General features: G+C 42.8%; 1 protein-coding gene across 5 annotated transcripts in view; it reads right to left on the reverse strand.

Annotated features, from left to right (window-relative positions):
- Positions 1-22,426, reverse strand: part of SH3PXD2A (SH3 and PX domains 2A) — a 247,844-nt gene that overhangs the window by 35,225 nt on the left and 190,193 nt on the right. For all 5 annotated transcript variants that reach the window (XM_041415388.1, XM_041415386.1, XM_041415385.1 and 2 more), the window contains one exon: positions 3,106-3,219. In XM_041415388.1, coding sequence (XP_041271322.1) covers positions 3,106-3,219 — 114 coding nt within the window. The remainder of the gene's footprint in view (positions 1-3,105; positions 3,220-22,426) is intronic.

Genomic DNA, 22,426 nt, shown 5'->3' on the forward strand with positions numbered 1-22,426 from the left:
TCATTAACAATAATTCAATTCTGTATATGTGCACTTATTTAGTGATTATATTCTTATACTAGACTAGGCACCGTTGCCTTCTAGAATTGTGCTCTGTTGGCAATCAGGCACAGCAAAATTATTTCACTGGGAAATCGTTAGCTGGACATACTTCACCAAAGAGTGGCTTTTGACTTTTTGTCCTTTATATCTGTCAGGAACTTAGATCAGAGTTTTACATCTAGCCCACTCTCCTCAATTTCTCCTTTTCTGTAGGGCCCAAACCTTTCCACACCAACCTAAGTGGAGGTGTGGTGAATGGTGTTGAACAGGTACATTATCTAGTCTCTGGTACTCTGTGTTTCCCCTTTGATCCCATGTTGGTCAAAAATCAACCACAAATTTTCAGATGAGCCAAATCTCAGGATTATAGATAGCTGTGGTTTTGGCTCATGGAAATCAGTGATCCTCTTGGAAGCCCATGGAGGGAGAAAAGATGAGCAGATTTAACCTGGTGACTTTCCCCAAATCAACAGGACATTAGACTGCCAGTTACACACATGCTACACAGGGAGACAACACAGGACACCTCACTAGACACACAGATTATAGCAGAGAGAGAAGTTAAAATGCAATATGTCTGCCTGTTCTGTACAAGAAAGGAGGAAATAAAATGCTGAATGTAAAGGCTTGCAGGATGGAGAGGTACAGAAGGGGTAGAAACTGCTTTAAGGTGTCAACACAGACCAGTCAGCTTGATCCTTCTCGTGCTGGGAGTTTGGGGGATTTAGCCATCCAGGAACATCCCTTGAAAACAGTGGGTCACACACATCCACCCCACCATGTTCTCACAGCATACAGCCATCCCCAGTGACAGCCCTTTGATACCACAGTAATGCTTCTGTATGAACCAGGGTTTTTTCTTTAAAAATACTGAATTTTGTCATTTTGCCCAGACTTGGACTTGGCTGGTCACGCCACAGTCACCAGAAAGGTTGCTTATTAACAAGCATCTACCCCTTTCCAGATATTATTTTAACATGTTTACTTTATCAGCTCCTGTAGCTGTTAAATGTTTCTTTAGATTGCTTTCTGATTGTTTTCCAAGCCTTGCAAGACGTGTTGGTCTAAACACAGGCCCAGGTAATAATCAGTCTGCCTTCATCCACACAAAAATGTTGTGCAAACTCAGGTGCAGGGAGGAAACACTTCTGTCTTTCTCAGGAACCAGGCTATTTAAAGGGATACATGAAAATATTACTGCTATATTAGTAGAGGCAGAATTATCAGCAAGATGTGTTTAGCACCCTGCTATCTTTACTGGGCTTGCCACAGCAGAGCAGACTTCATGGTTTGCCTGGCTTGTGGACTTGTTCCAGGCCTGTTCAAGTGGGGAGGGACAAGGGGCTGATACACAAAGCTCCCTACATCAGTGTTTCTGTGCTTTCCAAGTTGGGGGAGCAGAGACTGCACAGCTGCAGGAAGTAAATATCTGTTGGAGTCACTCTGAAACTTGTGTAAGCTCTAAATTGTGGGGCTAAGGCACTTAATCCACTAGAATGCCTTCCTCCTCAGTTACATCAGGGCCCCATTCTCCTGCCTACCTGGAGAAAGCTGTCAAGTTTTCTGTCCTAAGTACAGCCACTTTGATACACCTTTCTAAGGATAGTGAATCCAAGTAATTCTTTCTTCTCCTATGAAGTAATTATATGGAGAAAACCAGCCCAAGTAAAGAAGAACTGGAGGGGAAGAAACAAAGAGGAAGTCTCAGCTTAGATGGTTAACAACATAAACCAAAGTTACTAAAAAGCAAGCAAGCAAGCAAGCAAAATCTGGGGCACATAAAAGCAGCTGCAGAAGTTATGCAATTAGATCTGTCACTGAGATGGAACTGAGCAGAAAGGGAAGGACAGTCTCAGGTTTCAGCATATCTGGATTTGGAGTAAGGCAGGGAGCAGGACTGCTGACCACAGCTGAAGACAACAGTGTAATGGATTAAAAGGGACTGAGAGGAAGGAGATAAGGAATATTTGATAGGTTTTCCATTACCCAGAACAGACTGCTGGGTGGCAGCACCCCTGTGCAGAGTACACTCCAGAGGGCAACATAAAAGAGGAGGAGAGCAAGAAATGAAAGCAGTTTAAGTTATAAGGCTGTCAAGCACACACTGTATTTAGGAGTCAGGAGAAGGGAGGAAGCTACAGACCAACAGACAAGGCATTCTTCAGTGCCTGCAGACCAGAGCAGTAAAGTTTTGTTCTTTAACAACAGGGAAGCTTTACTCACTGCTTTTGCATCCACTAAGATGTTGCATCATAGCAGACTGGTTCCTGGCCTACCAGTCCAGAGCCAGTCTGTCTCTAAACCAGGATATGGGTAGACTTGAGCAGGGGAAAATGAGTTACAGAGACCAAGATTTCAGTAAGCTGCAGATGTCACCCTTGGAGCCCAGCACAAAGCCTGGCTCTGCCTGTGTGCTGTTTTCATGGGCAGATGGTGACCCCAACACACCTCTAAGCCTCCTGCCTGTGCTAAGGAAAGGTCAGCTGAGTTTCCTCATACATTTTACATAAGTGTCACATCAAGAACACCTAGATTTAGCAACAGATTCACTACAATTAAGCAAATCATAATAAAAGTGTCCTTTGTACACAGTTGCTACACGAGAAGCCCATTAAGATGTGGTTAGTCTTTCATAACGGAACTGAGGAACATGCAATGCTGAACTATTCCATTTCTGGAACCTCAATTAAGCATCTTTAGTACAAAAAAAAAAAAGAAAAAAATAAAGAATGCAGTGCGGCTAAATACACCTACATAACAAATGGCATCTCACTTTTAATAGAATGAGACTATACCAAATAAAATTACCTTTCCACACAACCACAGACCATAGCAAACAACAGTGAAACTATTTTCTAAGATTAATTTAAAGGAAATTAATGAGAAGCAACCATTAAACTTAAATCTCACTCCTTTAATGGCCTGTGGCTCTATCTTCTTGCAATTAGAAGCTAGATGCATCTTCTATGCATCTTCTTCCAATTAGAAGCTCTCACTTGGGGGGAAAAAAGCATAAAGCAAGAGAACAGCAGTTTTCTCTTGGTAAGAAAAAGCTTTCCATACCTTCCCCAAATTTAGATGTGTTGATGTCAGAATCATCTCTGGTTCCATTTTGGGATTCCAGGTATGTAGCAGGGACCCATCCCTGCTCCTCTGCTGTGCTCACAAACCACCAACCTACAAAAAGAAGCAAAAGAAGTTTCTCAGTCAACATTTAGAGAAACAAGAATAGTAAAATGCTACAGAGAAGATGACAGAGTCAGCAGCTTTAGTGCATGTTTGAGGTATTCTGCAGCTTCTTAGAACAAGAAAGGGTTCAGTGCTATTATATCACAGAAAAAGGGTGCAATGAAGCAAATATCAATTTATTTTAAGAAATTCAAAGTCCATCCATGACAACTTTGACTGAAATTCTCTAAGTCAGTTGCTCCAAGCTGGTCTTGCTATAAGCACATCTACAGTATCAAAACACTTTGTATATGTAAATATGCACATATGCACAAATGTGAAACAGCACAAGCACTGCCCAAATTCTAATATGAAGTATTATAAAAGGCAAATGAAGGAAACAGCAAAGACATTCACAGAAGAGCACAGATTTCAGAACAGGATCTAAAAGTGCTTCTAGAGCACTTGTAACCACAGCTGGTGTTTAACAAAGATGACCTGAATTCAATACCCTGGGAAGCTGGAAAGTACTGCACAGAACAGAAATAAAGACAGAAAAACCAACTGAAATCTGTCTTGAGGCCATAAGCACCAGTTATTTGTCTTCCCACCTAAACATCCAAGTTTTAACCAGTATCTACAAAAATGTTAGGTATTCAGCAATATATATGGATATAACCTTTAGGTCATATCTGTGGATGGACGAATAAAATTATATGCATGCCAGTTTCAGATTAAATGCATTCCAACTATAACTATCCCTGCCTATTTTCTTGCTTGATTACATGGATTTATTGAATCCTCCAATGATTTTGACATAGACTCACTCACCCAAGAACTTGCTGCTCTCAGATAAAAGCACAACTAGATCCTCCTCCATTCAGATAAGGTCTGGGTTATGACAACAGGAAAATAAGAAGTCTAACAAGTTAGCAAACCACTTCTGTTGTTGTCTGTGACACTCCAGTTTCCCCAGAAAACATAAGCTGCTTTGTCAGGACCATGCAAACTGTTGTCCATTACCACCCTTCCAGCTTCCACAAAGGGAGCTGGGAAAACAGCAATTTCTGCACATGCACGTCAGAACAGTTTACACTTTGATGGCTGTCCTGAGCACAGCAAATTTCACAGAAGCCTGCCTGTGAAGAGCAAAGGTGCCAGCCTGGTCTGTAAAGAGATGGGCACCAACACTAGTGAGTGTGAGGTGGCCACAACATCCCTCCCACGGCTGGGATTCCACAGCCCAGCCCAGCGAGGGGAAAAGGAAGGTCTGGGCTCTGCTGCCATGCCACATGCTACTGTCTGTAAGAGAAAAACCACCCTGCTGAAACAATGCTCAAGTGTTCATGCTAAAAGTCACCCAAGTTCATTCCAAATCCTGTCCGGAAGATTTTACCAGAGAACAGTAGCTACCAACCCTTGCTTTCCTCCCTGGGGCATGTGGCTGGGAGACAATGTACCCCAAGCAGCAACCCCTCACATGCTCCGGGCAGCTCCTAGGCAGCTCTATTTATTTACTCTCCAAATTCAGACACAGATTTCCATCTTCTGGCCCAGCAGAGGTTTGGAAACTTTGCTTCACAAGGCTCATGGTTGGAAAGTTTAAATTTAGTTATTCTCCCTCAGCAGGAGGTGGATTCTCCTGCCACGAAGCCCACAGCACTGAACACACAGGATCTGCCAGACCGTTTCAAAAACACTTCTTCATGGTTGTTCCTGATTTCACCAATAACATATCAACATGGGTAGCAGACACAGTTTAACATACACTCATAATTAGGCACAAAATGTGAGAAGCTGGCTTCCAACTGATATTAATTAGACTGGAATAGTTTACCTAAACTCTTCCTCAGAAAGAAATTAAACACAAATGCAAAAAGGACTTGCCTACACTGAAAAATGTACATTTGGGCCAAATTCAAACCATGATAAAACCATCTTTGGAGGGCTGGATGGCAGTTCCTTGACACCAACCCCATGCTAGCCCATTTCACAATACAGCTTCTCTGCTTTGGCTCATTAGCCTCAGAGCCAAGTTTAGATCTTTTGCTTGTGGCCGTAGTGTAGCTGAGCCTCCGTCCATCTAAACATGACTCAGGCTAAAGCTCCTAATTGCCACAGAACTCATGAAAGCTATACTTTCTTTCTAAAGATTTCCTTTATAAACTCTGCACAAGGGTGAAGTACAAATGAGAAACTTCTGCAGCTACTGAGAAATCACAGTGTTTGTCCAAGTTCAGGGAAAATCAGCCCTCCACTCTGAAATTCTCTTCCCCAATTTCAAGCTTCTCAGAAGGACAGAAGAAAGGCTTTAATACAGCCCATTGAAATAGCATGCTAACAGAAAAATGTGTGTTTTACTTAAACAGATTCAACAACTGAGAAGACTGAGAAGCTTCCAGCAACACCGCCTGGCAGCAGAGAAGTCACAAACGGGTGCTCACAAGGACGATGTGCAAAGCCTCAGAGTGGCCAAGCAACCACTGTTGAGGCAGCACATCCCTTATGAGACCAAAACCTAAATTATAATGGCATATCCAAGCCATAACCCTACAGAAGGGAAATTACAGCACAGTGCAAGAATTGACTCCTAGCAGAAAAAGGCTGCAGTGCAGACAAGCTCCTCAACACAGCATGTGCATGACAGCTACAAACTGCAGAACTCTGCTGGGATGATCATGCAGTACTTGCTCTGCACCACCCCCTCATTAGAAGCATTAGGGCAGCTGCCATTTGGTACCATCACCTCTTCCCCCTCTCACCCTCAGGTTCATGGGTATTCATGGTTTGCAGAAAAATTAGACAGAATTGTATTAGTTTGCACCATTACAGCCCAAACTTTTTGCAAAGAATCCCTTGTCACATCCCCTGCCATCCTTCCCAACCCAGAGCATCACAGAAAACTTGCTTTTGAAACACAGAACAAAACATTGCATTTATTTTGAGTTCTCCTTCTATGCTGGAGTCTAGCTTGACTTCACAATTCATTATTAAAACCATTCTGTAGCAACATCTGCAGGGAATTATGTAAAGTTATCTCTGTGCACTGCCAAGCCAGACTGAGGTTCACTCTTGCACTCACACCATCTGTAAAAATTAGGCAGTGCTTTACAGCTTGAGTTAACCCTTACAGGTGCCCCTGGCTCTCAGGCACCAAAACAACTCTAACATTGATGTGGCATGGATGTCTAGACTGAGACTCCCAAGCCCTCATCTCCGAAGAGGATTTAAAGGGAGTTTGAGCTCCACAGAGGCACAAAGGGAGCTGTAGCCACTGTGTCCAGACCAAGTTCAACTTGAGCTTTGCTGCATTACTCTAACACTAACCCAAGAACATAAATTTTTAAGGTAGGAATGTAATTTTGTCCCCACATATGTTGTTGCTTTGGTTGGCATCTGTCAACATCTCTAAGCTGCAGCAGCCAAGATATCTCCTCATTCACAGAGTCCACCTAGGCTCAGATAACTCCCAGGCATTTCACAAGTTACCAAGAAACAACCAGTTCCACTTGACAAGCAAGATGGTGATTGCAAAATTGGATTGGTCACACTGGAGAATGACTAAATGACAAAAATACTTGGACTTCAAAAAATCATGTTCTTGCGTATAATTGTATTCCCAGTCCTCTTCCCGAAAGGCTTTTCCAAAAGTAAAGTAATTAAGCAAATGTTAGCCACAACATGCATCATGGGAAACTAGTGGAGCATAGTTAAAGGAGCATATTTTATGCCAGTTTTGCTCATGTTTGCATGCATCCTTACCCACCCATACTTCATGGATGATACACATCAATAGGAGAACAAGCTATTCCCATTGAAGCCTGTCTGATCACAAGATGGTATAAAACACTGAATACGTAAAATTGCAGGATCATGCTGAACTTTGGTTTCTAATTCTCTCCTCAACCATTAATTTCTCTGTAGACTTTGACTGTCATTTTATGAGCTTAACTAAAGTAAACAGGACTGAAAGCACTCCTGTAAAAGGGCATGGCTATTTCTCCAGCATGAGTAGACTACACATTATTCTAAACAAATACTTAAGTAACACTCCACCTCTCAAGAGTCTTGGAAAAATCCCACTCAAGCAGCAGTCTGGTACATTTGACACATGGTCTACGGGCTTCAGAGAGCTGTTAATTTTTAAGTCCTTCTGCCTTGGAACTCTCTCGAAAGGTTTTTTGATCCAACAACATAAATTGTCCTACAAAGCAGAACTAGGTGCAATTAGGTCACTTCCAGACCAGTCACACAGATCTTTTCATGCACATGGTTGATTACTTCCCTTCAGAGATATGATCTACTTCATTTAAAACAGCTAAGGGTGCTGCTGCACAGTTGAAGACACTTGCTTTTTCCACCCCTCCAAAGCTCTTGCCACACAGTACATATATATTTGATACACACAGGGCAGTCTCAGTAATTGCCTCTGACAGAGCTCTGATGAATATGTAGAAGCAGATGTATAAAGTCACCAGAAGTAGCTTTTACAAGAGGGATTTTCTGCAGTAACCTTATTCTCACACTTGCTCCTGTGTCTATGTGCTGTTAGACACTACCATTGTCCATGCTGGCTCTGCTCTCTGTAAAAGCCTTCTTCAGTCCCACACACTTGGAAAAGGCACAAGGTTGAAACCACTGAATTCACATGAAGGCCAGTCTCCAGTTGCTGAGAGTTTTATTCTTACAATTCATAGAAGAGGCATCCTTCTTTGAAATATGGAGATACATGCAAGAGGTCTTTCTAGCACAGAGCTGACTGCAGTTGAGGGTACGGAAGTCTGTGAACGACTCACTGCAAGGCGGACTAAGGCTGTCATCTTACAATGAATTTTTAAAGCTGGTGAAATATTACAGGCAGCTTTCACCTCAAAACACATAATGTTTCCCAGCCTGTGTGCACTGCAGTCTTCACTGCAGCCACCACTCAACCATGGAGCAATGTTTGTCTTGTTTAAGAGATGAAAGTGGGGCCCAAAGACATGCCGCAGGAAGAAAGATCTTAGTGGAAGATATCCTGCTCAAACACAATTAAGACACACAGCACAGCTTCATAGCCTTTTATGTGCCACATATTTATGGGCCATAGATTAGGATTCCAGATCAACCACGTATTATGATCCTTCCAGCCAGTTCATGTCCTAGAGCTACATGCTGAGAGTGTGGTTCACATGGGAAACCCTGCATCCAACAGGAAGTGTTGCCATCCTAAATGTCTGTGCCTGATTACTCTAATATTCAAGAGTGAAGGCTGTTGCCTTGCAACTATTGTGTTTGCACTCTAGGTACTAAATCCTGCTTTAGGAACTCAGGAATAAAATTCAGCACCCCAAGTACTGCTTAACACCGAGAGGTCTTCAATTTGCTGCTGAAATACCCCAAGAGCCCACAGTGCTGTGATAGGGCAGAGCTGTTGGCTTTTTTTTTCATGTAAGAGAAAAGTGAAAAAAGGATCACACCTGTCCCTCCTTTCCTGGTAGCCTGGCAAGGGAATCTCGAGATGATGGCTATGAAACAAGGTCTTCTACCACAGTGTTAAAAAAATGAATGAAGAAATACAAACACTGAAACTCTGCCTTTTTTTTTTTTTTTTCTTTTTCAAAGAGCACTTCTTGTTTAAAGAAGACAGTTAAGATTTAAAAGGTAATACGCAAACATTTTGCTCCTGGTACCAATAACCCCAACATCTGAAGGATATACCTTAGAAACCACACACCTATTTAACAGTGGCCACAGAGCCACAGGCTAGCGTCTGCCCAGCAAGCTACCTTCAGTATTTAAACCTAAGTAATAGTTTTAATATTTAGTGAGGAGAGTGCACATTGAAGGAGGATGAGAGGCTGCACACTCCTGTGCCTTGTGTTCAACTAAAAATTTACGGTGTCCCTACAAAAATGTAATAGAAACCTTTAAGAGTATCACTCTGGAACCCTGACAACCCAATGCACACAAGGACTGCCCTGGAAACACTTTTCTTTCCCTCCTTAGGGAGGGTCTGAAAGCTGAGTTATGTTCTCATCAGTACAGGCTGCAGAAGTTTTTGCTTAATTTGTTGATTGAAACAACATTTGAGAGCTTCCTGAGGAGAGGGAGAAGATGAGGAGCAGGGGGAGGTGGAGACTTCTGGAAGGCTGAAAATTGTTGATATAATTTTTTGGCTATTAACAGGACAGCATTTTGCCTTACAGAGCTAAAAGCTGGAACAAAAGGCCAAGAGCTGAGACCACAGTTTGCTTTCTTCACCAATATTTGATAGCAACTGCAAATGCTTAGAGCTCAGCAGCAGCATAGGGAATTGCAGCCCTTGCACTGCTTCAGGTGTTACTAAGCACAGGAAAACAGAAGTGAATCCCAGAGTTTGGGTGCTTTAACATACTCTTCCTGCAGTGACAGGTTATTAAGGTAACTAGCTGGATTTGCTGTCCTAATCTTTCCAGTCTGTCTTCTTCCTACACTGCTACTGTCAATCTTGTGACATTTGTAGACAGAGACTTCTCAGCTGTGCTGTTAGCAAATCCCATTGCTGCTGCTCCTACAGCTGCAGAGCTGGCAGGCATGGAGAGCCCACTGCATGTGAATTAACATGCCAGTTAAGGGTGCCACACAGGTTCTTCCTGGGCTGAACCAACAGACTAGGTATGTACTTAAGTGTTTGATACAGAGTCCCTAAGTGCATCACAGATTCTGGCTGAAATACCTAGCTTGCTCGAGTTGGTTTCACATGACATTATATGCATAAATACACATGTATCTGTGTGGAAATTCACACCCTGACCTCTGCTCTCAAACACATATTATCCTTGTCTTCTGCTCAGATTGGAATTGTGTTTCCTAGTACTTTTGGAAAAAACAGAAGTGATCAGAACATGGGAAAAGTTCATGGGAAAAGAGAAAACTGGATAATATACAACTCAGCTCTAATACTTTATGAGTTACATCACTAGCAGAGACGATGGATATTCCGAGTATTAGACAACTAGGAAATACCACAGTGCTGTATTTATTCAAATCTTATAAGCTAGTAGGCAACAAGACTTCCATAGAAGTCTTGGCAAAATACTTATATATTTATCTCTCATTAGAGTGACACACACTTCTTGTGTCTGTGTGTATAGGGAGTTGTTCAAGTACAGCACACTGTTTATCTTTGTGTTCTGATAATACAAACTGATAGCTATGGACTCCAAGTGCTATATCTGCAGCTATTTGCTAGGGCCCAATTGTTACCCAGGGGCTTCCCCTCCCTGTTCAAAAAATGGCCTCAGATTTGTGTATTGACACAGCTGGAACAAAGGAATCTGCCAAACACGTTTTCTAGAATTGGCACGTACATCCACAAAGCCATCACATAATCCAGTACAAATTACACATCGTGCTCTTAAAGCAAGGGAGTCAACACACTACCTACATTAACATTTATGGAAAAGTCTTTGACATTGCCTGTAATTCCCAGATCAAGTCCCACCACAATCCACGTCACCAGCTTCTCTTAAACCGTGAAGTACTCTGGTCTCCCCAAGACAGGAGAAGATGAAAGCACCATTTGCTAAGCCTGCTCATGTCCAACTCCAAAACACACACAGCCAACATGCCCAGGGTGTTGGTCAGCATCCCCAGACCCCTCACTTTAGAGGATCCACAGGGCAATCAAGTCAGCCAGTTCTACAGGTGAGTCAGCACCCAAGAAGCTGGAAAAAAAAATGTTTTCCAAGGCTCAAACATCCTAATGCCTTCTAAAAATAAACTTTAAATAATCTTTCCCTTCCTGCTTTACTTTCATGAACACCTAATGGTGAAACTGTCTGTGCAATGTCAGCTGCAGTCCACATAGTCCAATGCATCTGTGTATGTCCAACCTGCAGTACCAACTCAGTCATTACAGAAAATACTTGGTTACTGATCACAGATCTTCCTTTTTTCCCCCATCTGATCTATTTGGATACTACATTTCCTGTCTGACCTCAAGTTCTTGTTATACTATACATCAATTTTCACCTTCTCTTGAATTCTTTTCTCTTAGTAAGTGACAGATTTACACTGATCCTTCAAAGATTAAGGATTTGTGATTTCAGTAACCACAAGGCAAGGTAAGATTGTGGAGATCACATAGACTGAATATCCAGTACAAAAAGTTTGCGTTAAGTCGCTATCGGTAACAAGTGCTACTGGAGGGTCTCTTTCTTTCTTCTTTCCCTTTCCCTAAAGTTTTGTTTACTTCAGCCAGTCCCAGAAGTTGAGCAGTGAGGATACTGTCTGCTGCTAACGTCTTCCAGTACAACCTTCCTGATCATGGGAAGTTCCTGGGATACCTTCCTTCCTTCATGTCCAATTACAACCCAGAACCATTAATTTTCTCCTCCAAAAGTACTTCTGTCCTGTATTTCTTTTTGTATTGCTATTGTTAGAAAGATGATGCTTAAGTAGGATAGTTAAGCAAAAAAATCCATCTGCCACCCTCCTTAAAGCCTGTCCCCCATCTCCTGTCCAGCAGCCCATCATTTAAAGGTTCAAATCTATAGACATGAGGCTTTAATGAACCTGCCAAATTGATGTTGTTGTCATCATGTTTACATATATCAGTAATTTACAAAGGCTCCCAACCAAGTGGGTTTGGCTGGGGTGCAGAGAGAGAAGGACTCCAGCAGAGAGGGCAAAATATACAGAAATTTGGTGGGCAAACCTAACCCATGGCAGAAAAATAATTCACTGTCTTCAGAAAGGCTACGCCAGCGTAGTCAGTGCCTGCAGCAAATTTTCCAGAGCCATGAACAAGAGATTCCAGTAAAGGCATGCAAACAGATGGCTTTCCACCCCACGGGCACTGGAAGCCAAGGGAGACTCCATTAGTCATGACCAGTTGTGGGGTTGTATTTTCTGTGGTCAGCCAACGGGGTGCAACCATCAAGCTCACAAGTAATTTCCTTTACATTCACAGGACTTAATCTTAAAGCAAACACATTTTGTGTCCAAGCTTTCTTTAGGAAAACATGAATAAGCTTTCAAACGGGCCTCATAGTAGTCTTGTCCAAAGATTACAAATTACTTCCTAGTGGTTTAAAAAGTTACAGACCCCTAACCCCAGCTGATAGGAAATGGCCTTCTCAGGCAGCAAAGAACGGCCAATATTTACTTCCCATGCAGATCGACAAAAGTTGCTCTTGTTTAAATTTCCTATTCTGAAGTCTGTAGAGAGTGTGGTGTCAATTGCTTATGGGAATTCCTCATAATCACACAGAATCAGAATAAAGAGTCTGAGAACCAGGAACAAAACCTAGCACAGTACAAAACAGCACTGCAGGTGCTAGAGTCAAGATCATACAGGAATTCCATATTTCATTTAAAAATACATTTGCTGCCTCTGAGGCACACTGGTGGAGTCAGGACAGAACAGAGCAACACTACACAAGAGCTTGAAGCAATGAACAAAGGCTACAGAATATCCAGCAAAAATCTGAGGATAAAGCAATCACACAGTGATATCAGTTCAGTCTGAAGCACAGCTGAGTCACCAGATTAAAAATTCTGGCTTTTACAAACAGCTTTTGTGGGCTCCTTCTGAACCACAACACTCCTGCTAAAGGAGAAGGGACACCTCGGTTTTGCAGCACGGCTGTGCAGCACTCAGATAACCATCTCACAAATGACCATTTCCATGTCCTGGCTGTTCCTTGAAGCTCTGCTGTCCAACTACAACTTCTGTCCAGCGCTATTTATTAGCTAGATCTGGCTAGATGGTAGCCCAGATGCAATGTTATCACAAACACGGATGTAAGCCGCGTCCAACGCTCTGCTCTCTCTCTGACGCCGCTTCACTGCCTTTCTCCTGAGCTCCATTCAAGCCGTGTTTCTGCAGTGACCCCGGGAGCTGAGCCTCAAAGAGCTGCTGCACACGGCTGCAGGAAATGACAGCTTCGGAAATGAGCACCAGAGTGATGAATAGCTGGCAACAAGAGCAGCCAGTGCGTTAGCGCGCTGCCAATTCATAACCTACATTGTACTCAACAGGGACATACATGGGCAACAGTATCGCCGACACGCCCCAGAAGAGATTACAAACCCAATGCACTGTTTTCTGAAGGGTTTTTCCAGCCTGCTCTAAAATTTAGAAACTTAGACTTGTTACTATATTTTGTTCAGTGAGAAGCTGAACTAGTCCCATTTGGAGCAGATTATGGAAAACTGGAAAAAATAAATAAAAAAAAAACAAAAAAAGGAGAAAAAGATTTGCCTTTTATCTTCATTCATCATGAAGTCCCAGACAATGAGTAGCGCCTGGGCAGGTGAAACAAAAGGAGGTATTGATCTTTAAGGAAGGGGTAACTGAGATCATCCATGCAGACTTTAAAAAAACAAGCAGGAATAACTGGGGTATCTGTGTCCATCAGCTCTAACAAAAAGGCACATCAGCAGCATAAGAGAAGATGGAAAGAAAGATACTGAGGCAAAAAGCTCAGGTAAGACGGCTTCCCCCCAGCTCAAAACCACTCCTACATTGCAGAAAATACTCTCCATACAGCCAAGTAACTAAGCATTAATTTCTACTCATTCTGGCTTATCCTCTGGATACAAAGGGTACACACTTGGCTCAAGCACCTTTGCAGGAGTTTTTTTTCACAGTAAGCACGTGATTTCCCTGCAGCTTCCTTGGTTGCCTCACCTTGGATCTTGACTTTAAAGAACTGATGTTTAGGCTTTGGTTGCTCCTTACAGACTGGAAAGGCAGGCTAGGCTCATAGCAGAGAATCACTGTCCCAAGAAACCAGAAACACCTCACTAAGTTAGTCTTGCACTATGGGAGCTTCAACAGCCATGTTTCTATTAACACCCTTCTGATGGAAAAAGGCCACGCTGTGGCAGCTTCAGATGCTGGTCTGCCTCCAGGAAGGTACAGTTAAGTGCACAGTAAGTCAAAGTCCCAGTACATAAATATTTTCATTTTCTGACTCTCCTTTCTGTCTCCTGAAGCTTAAACAAAGCCAGAGCAGGCACTAAGCACAGATTTGCTGGCAACAATCAGGGAAGTTGATCTTTTGATGCTAAATAAAGGTTAGCAAGGCAAATTAATGACGTGAGATACAGAAGAGCTGTCAATCTACATACATTTCATGGAGCTGAGAAAAGACAAATAGCTCATTGTGAGGCTTACTCCTTTCCATTAGGAATAAATCAACCATGAAACAAGGGCAAGAGTAATGCTGTCCTTGGGCAAAAAGCTGAAATTTGCAGACCCTCCGTTACAAACACACATGCATTACACAATACAGCACCATTTAAACTAAATAAGCAGCACAGTAAGGGATTACCTAAACCTGCTAGACAGATGATATAGAGGCACAGTGTTTATCTTTTCAACATGGAGTCACTTAAGCTTACCCTATGAGTGAATGCTAGATTAAACCCTTCCCTCTCCCCAGCACAAGGCTACCAAAAGAGGAAATGCTGGACTGCCTGTAACTACACCTGGCCAGAGCCTGCTGCAAGTGCTACACTTTGATGTATCTCCTGCTATTCCCCAATCACTCTGAAAATCTTCAACAGAAAAACTTCAATTCAGGCATTTTGCAATCTCTCACTTTTCAGGATCTCACTTTTGGCAGATTGACGGCTTTTTTTAAGGGGTCATTTTGAGGATTTTTTAAAAATTTTCTTTCCCCTTCTCTCAAAGCACTTTTGCTTGCTTGCTTTAGGAAAGGTCAGTGATGGAGCACAGAGGCTGCACATTCACTGCAAACTGAGAAAGAGGATGGTCCTGCAGCTGGGGAGCTGGCCCAGCTTTGGGGAGCTCTCCATAAGAGAGCTGCAAACCAGACCAATTCTTGACGTGGGAGGAGTTTTTTCCTCCCCAGTTTCCAAGTCTTAGTTACTTCCCTTCCCCTCCTCCACCACCCAGATCTGAACAGCATTTCCTTTGTCTGTTCCCCATGTAGACTTCCATTCTCTGGAGACGGGGCCTAAATGTCTAGCACAACAGGACCCTGATCTCAGCGGGGCCTTAGGCACTGCCATAAAAAACAAACAGATCACAGAAGCATGGCTCTTGCATTGTAAAACAGCCTGGATAGCAAATAAGTCTTTGGATAGGTCTGCTAGCTGACATACTAATTACACTGTTGGAATGCTATGCTTTCACAAAAGCTTGTATGGTCTGAAAGTTTATTCCAAAACATCCCGTTTAGTGATTATGAGTGCATTTGGAAAGGGAGCTGGAGCTCACTGCAATGCTAACAAAGTATAGGCGACACTGTACCTCCAGCAAGACCAAGGAGATTTCTAGCACACTTTAGGATGACTAATGAATTGAAGTTTCCTTGGCATGCTTCCCTCTGTGCACATCTGGGCAAGGATTACAGAGTGGAAAGAACCCAACCTGGAGAGAAGAAAAGAGTGTACTCTTGTAGCCATTAAATCCCTGTTGGGGAAGAGGTTTCCCCATTGCATTTCAGGGATGTCTACCCCAATCCTTTGTTTGCATGGGCTGCTTGACACACACGCACCCCCCTGAAATTCTCAGTGCAGCTCAGCAATACCCCGTGCCGTGCAGCTTGCAGAAGGACAAGACCACACATTTTTGGGAAGGACAACCATCACTTCCACATATGTACAGATTCCTAACACAAGACATGATTTTTTTTGTCAATATTCTGACACCACCTGAAGGTTCAACATCCTCCTGATGTTCCTCCCTCCCATGTTAAATTACAGCACAGCTCTCCTACGCTCACGAGCCATTTAAATGGAGATCATGCTTTCTCTGGCTGAGCCATTTGTCATTGATTGCTAATCCAAGTCCTTGAGTGGGGCTGCCCAGTACCAACACATGCAATGCTTTCCAACTGCCCTGCTAATAATCAGATGCCAAACAATAACAGGAACTGTTTCAACAAAATTTCGAAGTCAAGCTTTACATGGTCCTAACATTAAAATTTAATTCTCTGTTCTACAAGCGGTTAGATTTGTTTTTCACCTACCAGCATATACCACCTCAATGCTAGATATGCATCTATTTGCTAGTCCACACATAAGCTGAAGGAAAATGAAAACTCAATGGAGATTCAATATCTGGTCTGGCCTCTTGCATCTCCCAGACCATTAATATCACATCACCTGGCTCACCAACACTGTGCTAATGACCTTTACCAGACTAGCCATTCTGAGGGTTTTTTCTGTAGCTGAAGTTACACATAGAGGTTATTTCAGAAACGCGAGCACTGGTCATCAATACCTCAGGAATTACCTTACAGGCATCTAACCTACTTCCCAAGATACTTGTGGAAAATTTATGTGAGAGGAAGGTGGAAAGATTCAACCTCGTGACACTTGTCTAATCAGTGTTATTTTTTCTAATTTTTCGCTGCCACTTCAGCTTCACCTTTTGCCTCTCCATCAGCAGAGCATGTCCTTACAATGAAGGAGCCAAAAGAAGTTGAATCTGTCTTCAAGCAGAGGCTGTCTCTTTGTTTCTAACCCGTCTGCTGTCCAGAGCTGGTCCTCACAACCACATATGAATGGAGATCACCATCATTTATGCAATTTCCACCTCCAGTTTTACAATTTTAAAAGAAGTTCCTCCAGCAGTTCACTTATTTATAACGACAGGAAACATTTTTGGCCTGGATTGTCTGAGTAGGCTGTAGTGCAGGAAAACAGTGAAATGCCCCAATGTTCTAGTCAACTGCAGGGTTAAGCACATTGCTCAGCTGAGGAGCAGAGCCAAGGAGTGAGCAAGATCTTTAAGAGATAAAATGCCCATCCGTGAGGAGCCACTTGCTTCTTCATCATGGTGCCATCAGGCCTTTAACTCATCACAGCTTTGCACTGTCACTTCCAGTCTCCCTCCCTTTTCTCTTCCAGCTATGTCTCTGGCATTGGGATGAGCCTATGCTTATTTATTAGCAGCTCAGTTTCCAAATTCTGAGCCGGAACCAGCAAAGATGATCAGCTTCTCCAGATGAGGTCCTAGAAATCATCTCCACACGCTTTAAAACTGCAAGGTAACAGCACTGTATTTGCTTTCTCTCCAAAGTCAATGAGAATGTGGAAAGGGCACAGGTATTGCATGGTATGTAAGAAAGAAAAAGCTAGATGAAGCCTTCATGATTGTGTCAGAAATTACAAAAGGCACTTCTGGCCCAAAGAAATTTAAAATACACCTTACCTACTCAGCCTAAACATCAGGCTAGGAGCAGGGAATGGTTTCAGGTTGAAGTTCAAGGGATTTCTTACCTGCTCATTAAAGGAGCTGTATCATCCACCGTATCTTTGATGAAACATTGGTAGTTCTATCCAGCTGTGAAGTCAACAAGCAGCAACAGAAGTCAAGCATAAAGGACCCTCACAGTCCTTTCTTCAAGCACTGCTAGCATACCTTAAGGTTTATGTCTCTTTGCTGCACAGTTAAGTGCTGCATTAGGTCTTCAGAATATTTCTGGCCTTTAGCTTCTGAGAAGCATCATTAGGGCAGACCAGTGATTTTCCTATATTTATTTTTAAAACAAAAATATGCAGAAGTGTGAGCAAAGTGTGACCTCAGATCATTGATTCTGTGCCTGTAGCTGTAGCATTTAAAATGAGATGAATCAAAGCAAATGAGACCCCTGTCTTTACCAAGAGCCAGAAGTCTCAGAAGCATGGCATTTCATTCAGATATTGCAAAGGACTTCTTGCAAAAGAGATGAGGTATTGATTAAAAAGAAAAGTGGCTGATGCACCCCCTGCTCGCTCAAGCAAGCTGTTAAGTTTGAAGAAAAGGAACAAAATGAACTTTGGTTTGACTCCTCTGTGCCTGAAATTACTCTGCGATGACGATTCCCTGCTGCCAACACACACTCCAGCTCTGAGAGCAGGAACGATGGTGTCCAAGCCAAACACACGCGTGGCTGGAGAGACTCAGAGCAGATTAGACAGCTCTTCTTTGTACCAATACATGAAATACATCTGGGGCACCCTGGCCATGTTAAGGGCACATTCCTTGGCTGAGCTGATGCTCTTTGAGCACCGCTGCAGGAACCAGCGACGCTCATCTCTGGAGCACTGATACAGCACTTCCAGCAGCTCCCCAGGATGCCAGATAGAGATCCCTGGGAATGAGACTTGTGAAACAGCCCTGAACCGTTGATATTCTCACTCATATTGTCTGAATCCCAGTGCAGAAAACATGCCAAAAGCATCCTTACTCTGAATCACAATGAAATGCTCAGTAAGAGGCTGGATTTACAGAAAGCCAGATGCAAGCAAAGACAGTCCTTGATCATCAGTGTCACAGCGTCCTGAGGAGTCCACTCAGATCAACAGATAAAACTTTATGTGTAAGTCCAATTCCCACCTCCAAGTGTAATACTTCAGTCATGTTGTGCATCTGGAATCAAGCTGTTGCCACTCCAGACACAGTAACTCTCTAGAGGGTCTGTTCTCCAGAGACACAGGGCTGCAAATAGCCCATTTCTCAAGGTTTATTTATTTTTTTGGTGGTTTTAAATTTCTTTTAAAATGTGTTATTGGGGTTTTTTTAAAGGGAACAGAAATATTATAAATTGCTATTAAAATGATGGTGTCATCTAATGAGAAAATAAAAAGATATACAACATGGAATTCCCTTATTATACATTTCCTGAAATACCAGAACTTTTTTAGGCACTTTATACTGGCCCATGAAGAAGGTAGGAAAATTAACACTGAGTCAGAGTTTAATGGCCAAACCCAAATGTAACAGGCCTTGGAGTTTATACACCATAGCTTTTTCATGGACTTAGCAGTAAAACTTTCAACTGTATACCATGAATGTTCCATTTAACATTAGTAAATACAAGTTACATCACTGTTCATGTAGATCAAAAGTAATTTGATGGGGCACCAGAAGACTTAAGAAGAAAACAGACATCTCTACCAGCAGGGACCTCTTGTCCATGCAGCACGGCCTGACTCCAGCACCTTCCATTCCTCCCTGTGCTGCTCTCGCCAGAATGTTCACACTTTGCAGTGGTTTCAAGTTTCCAAATCAGAACCTTTGCTGGATTTTCAATTTTCAGACCTCCCCATGCCAGCAGGAGGAAAGGGAAAAAAAAAAAAAGATTCTGAAGAATTTTAGTTTTTCCAGACTGCATACCAGGTTTAATTCCTTATTCTCTGTTACTATTGTCTATAAGCTCACTTGACAATTTTCAACTCTTCAGATTTACAGCCATTCCTAGCAAAGTATTTCATCCACAAATAAACGCAACCATCCTTTTTCTGAAGGCAAGAGGAAAATATATAGAAAGCACACAGATGTTTGGCAAGTACATCAAAGCTAGGCTAGTCAGTACAAAAATCCTCCCCAAAAGCCTTGACGTTCTTAGTGCTTTAACAATACAATCAAATTTTAAATATGGACAGAGGGGGATTCCAAATGGGTACATACCATCTACAATAATAAATTAATTGGAAGTGCACAGAAACTTGGACTACAGAGAGCTGTACACTAAATTAGAGGTCTTTATGTGCCACTTCATTCTGTGAGACCAGGCACATTGAATCTGAATAAATCTTTGTTTTTCACATTAATATGAAATTAGATGAGGTTGGCCAGTGGTATCAACTCCTGGCCAGTAGGTATCAACTTACTGTCTTTGGCAAAGTGCTGCTCCTGTGCTCTCTGCACAGCTGGAGAAGATGGTACTTGGCTCCTTGAACCCTGCGATTCGCTGCTGTCCCAAGTACAGCCACTTCAGACACTCCTGGATCCTTGGCGAGCAGAGAGCACTTTACCCTCCAACAACATTTCATAGCTTCAGCACGTAATACCTTTTCCAAGGGAGGACAGATGTGCAGGAGTAGTTTCAGTCTTCCAAGAAGTTTTCCATCAGGATCTTAATTTTTCTTTGGCTGTGCAGTCCAAGAGCATAACTGCAGCCCCTGCAAGGCTGAAGACAGGAGGCTGCTGCTCAAGCAGTACCTGCTGCCAGCACACCATCCAGCTGCCCATCTGCTCCTCGGGTTTGGGGCTGCAGCTGTGAGGAGGCCTGCTAGCACACAGCTACTCTACTTCTTTTGAGAATTTTGAAAAGAGCATTGTGCAAGAATAGCTTGAGCCCAGCTTGTCCTATCTGCCAGAAGCCATTATGCCAAACATTCAGGTTTTTGAAGGGATAGGGAGGTATCATATGGAATGGGTGGGGGAGAAAGACTATTTTCTTTTCAGAATACCACATATCCCAGTTACAGTAAAGGAATCAGCAATAATACCTATCTGCACTCACAGGTTTGGTTTTACGTTGTTTTGGGGTTTTGTTTTTTTTTTTTTGTTTTTTTACATTTTGCAATCTTTGAAGAGGAGAGGGATGAAGATTAACCTTCTGAGCTCAAAAAACTCTTGGCATGCCAAAGCCAGCAGTAGAAATGCCTGGATCTTCCACAGTGGCTTGGATATGTGCCACAGTAAAAGAAGTCACTTCACAGTGAGCTGTCCTTGAGAGAACACACTCCAGATCATTCAGCTTCAGGGAGAAAGGGCTACTTCCCCTCACTACAGAGAGCCCCATCCTCTGTGTGTGTACATGTACTGCCCCTACCCAAACAGCCAGCAGGCTGTTCAGTCAGCCTTGGGGACTGAGGCCACAAACAAATCATCATATTCCACAGAAAGGCATCAAATCCATCAGGATGTTCAAAATGGATCACTATGGGCTGAAATAGTAGAAACCCTGCAAAAAAGCAGGGAGAAGGAGAAAAAAAAAAGAAGGGAGAAGAAGCTGATGGGGAAGAAGATATTTGCACCCCAAAATATCAGTGAAAAGTCACTGGTTTCAGTAGGGGTTTGGAGGTTGACAGGTGCAGGACAGACACAAGTTAACTTTCCAACTGCTGCATCCACCTTAGGAAATGTTATTTGTTTTTGCAAATTACTATCAGGACACATCAGTTTTTGCTTACTATCTTTTTTTTTTTTTTTTTTTTTTTTTTTGCCAGGAAACCCTGATGCTGCCAACACATGATTAAGAAGTCACTCAAACTCAGCAGAAACCCAACACTTCAGTGTCTTTGGCTGTTGTCACTCTACAAAGAGCAGTTGGGATCTTGTGACATCTGACAGTTCTCCTCTCCTCCAAGACTGACATTAACCAAAAATCTCCTATTCAAAACAAAACGCTAGACAGAACAGAACCCACATTTCTATTTTGGGAAAGTCTGGATTGGAAATGTAATTTCTCATCTTGAACCCATGTGTAGCTGTTTAAGTGTAGTTCAGGAGCCATATGACATGTACAGTTTATTCCTTTGAATGCTATAGAAAGCTAATAAAAGAGTGAGAATCATCAGCAGAATGTACTGCAAAATGCAACACAGAGTAAACTGGAGCAAGCACCGATCATTTCATACCACTGCTGCCCACCAAGGTCCTTCTGCAGCACAGAAATGATACAGTTTTGGGAAACAGCAACTTCATGACAAGTTCAGAGTGAAAATGCAGTTTTTTGAAGGGAGGCTGTGTATTCTGCTCCCAACCTCATCCCAAGCCTTCTCCTCATTTTCATAAGGAACTGTACTTGGATTTTCCAGAGTGGCTGCCACCTATTCAGAAACCGGCCTTGAGCAGGAACAGCAAGGCCACACTGCTGCCAGCTCTTCAGCCCCTGCCTGGTCACGCTGCAAAGCCCTCTGCCTCTGAAATCCCTTCTACCAGCCTTCAAATGGTAATTTCCCAACACTTTTGGGCAAAATTCCACCAACAAAATACTATTGTTTTGAAACAGAAGAGGACAGACAAACATCCAAAGAGAAATTCAAAGCACCTGCTGAAAAGACTCCACTAATATCTCCACAGTCCTTGACTAGTCAACACTTCACATTTTTATTTTTAAAACCTACTTTTGCCACGATTCTTGGACCTTTTAAACCAACATAATCAAATTCCACTACGGATTTAGACTTCACAACGTGACTTCACTTCTCCAAGCACAGAGCAAGAGTCTTGTGAGAAGGCTTTGCTTCTGCCAGCATGCACGTCCAAGTTCTCCAGCCCTGGACAGCAGAGAATCAAAACAAAACAGGATAGCTGCGTAACAGCGGTCAGCCTCCTACGCTGCGGAGCCTCCTGGCTACTGATGAATTTTGTGAGCTGTCAAAAGGAGCTGGGCCCATCTGCCTGCCTGCTGGTTCTCAACTGCACGGCCTGGGTCACCACGCCCATGCAATGTTCTGTCCTGTGCATGGGACAGGAGGCACGGCTCAGTCATTTCAG

Source organism: Onychostruthus taczanowskii, unplaced genomic scaffold (assembly GCF_017590055.1).
Source record: "Onychostruthus taczanowskii isolate IOZ18803 unplaced genomic scaffold, ASM1759005v1 scaffold5, whole genome shotgun sequence".
In the NCBI taxonomy this organism is placed as follows: Eukaryota; Metazoa; Chordata; class Aves; order Passeriformes; family Passeridae; genus Onychostruthus; species Onychostruthus taczanowskii.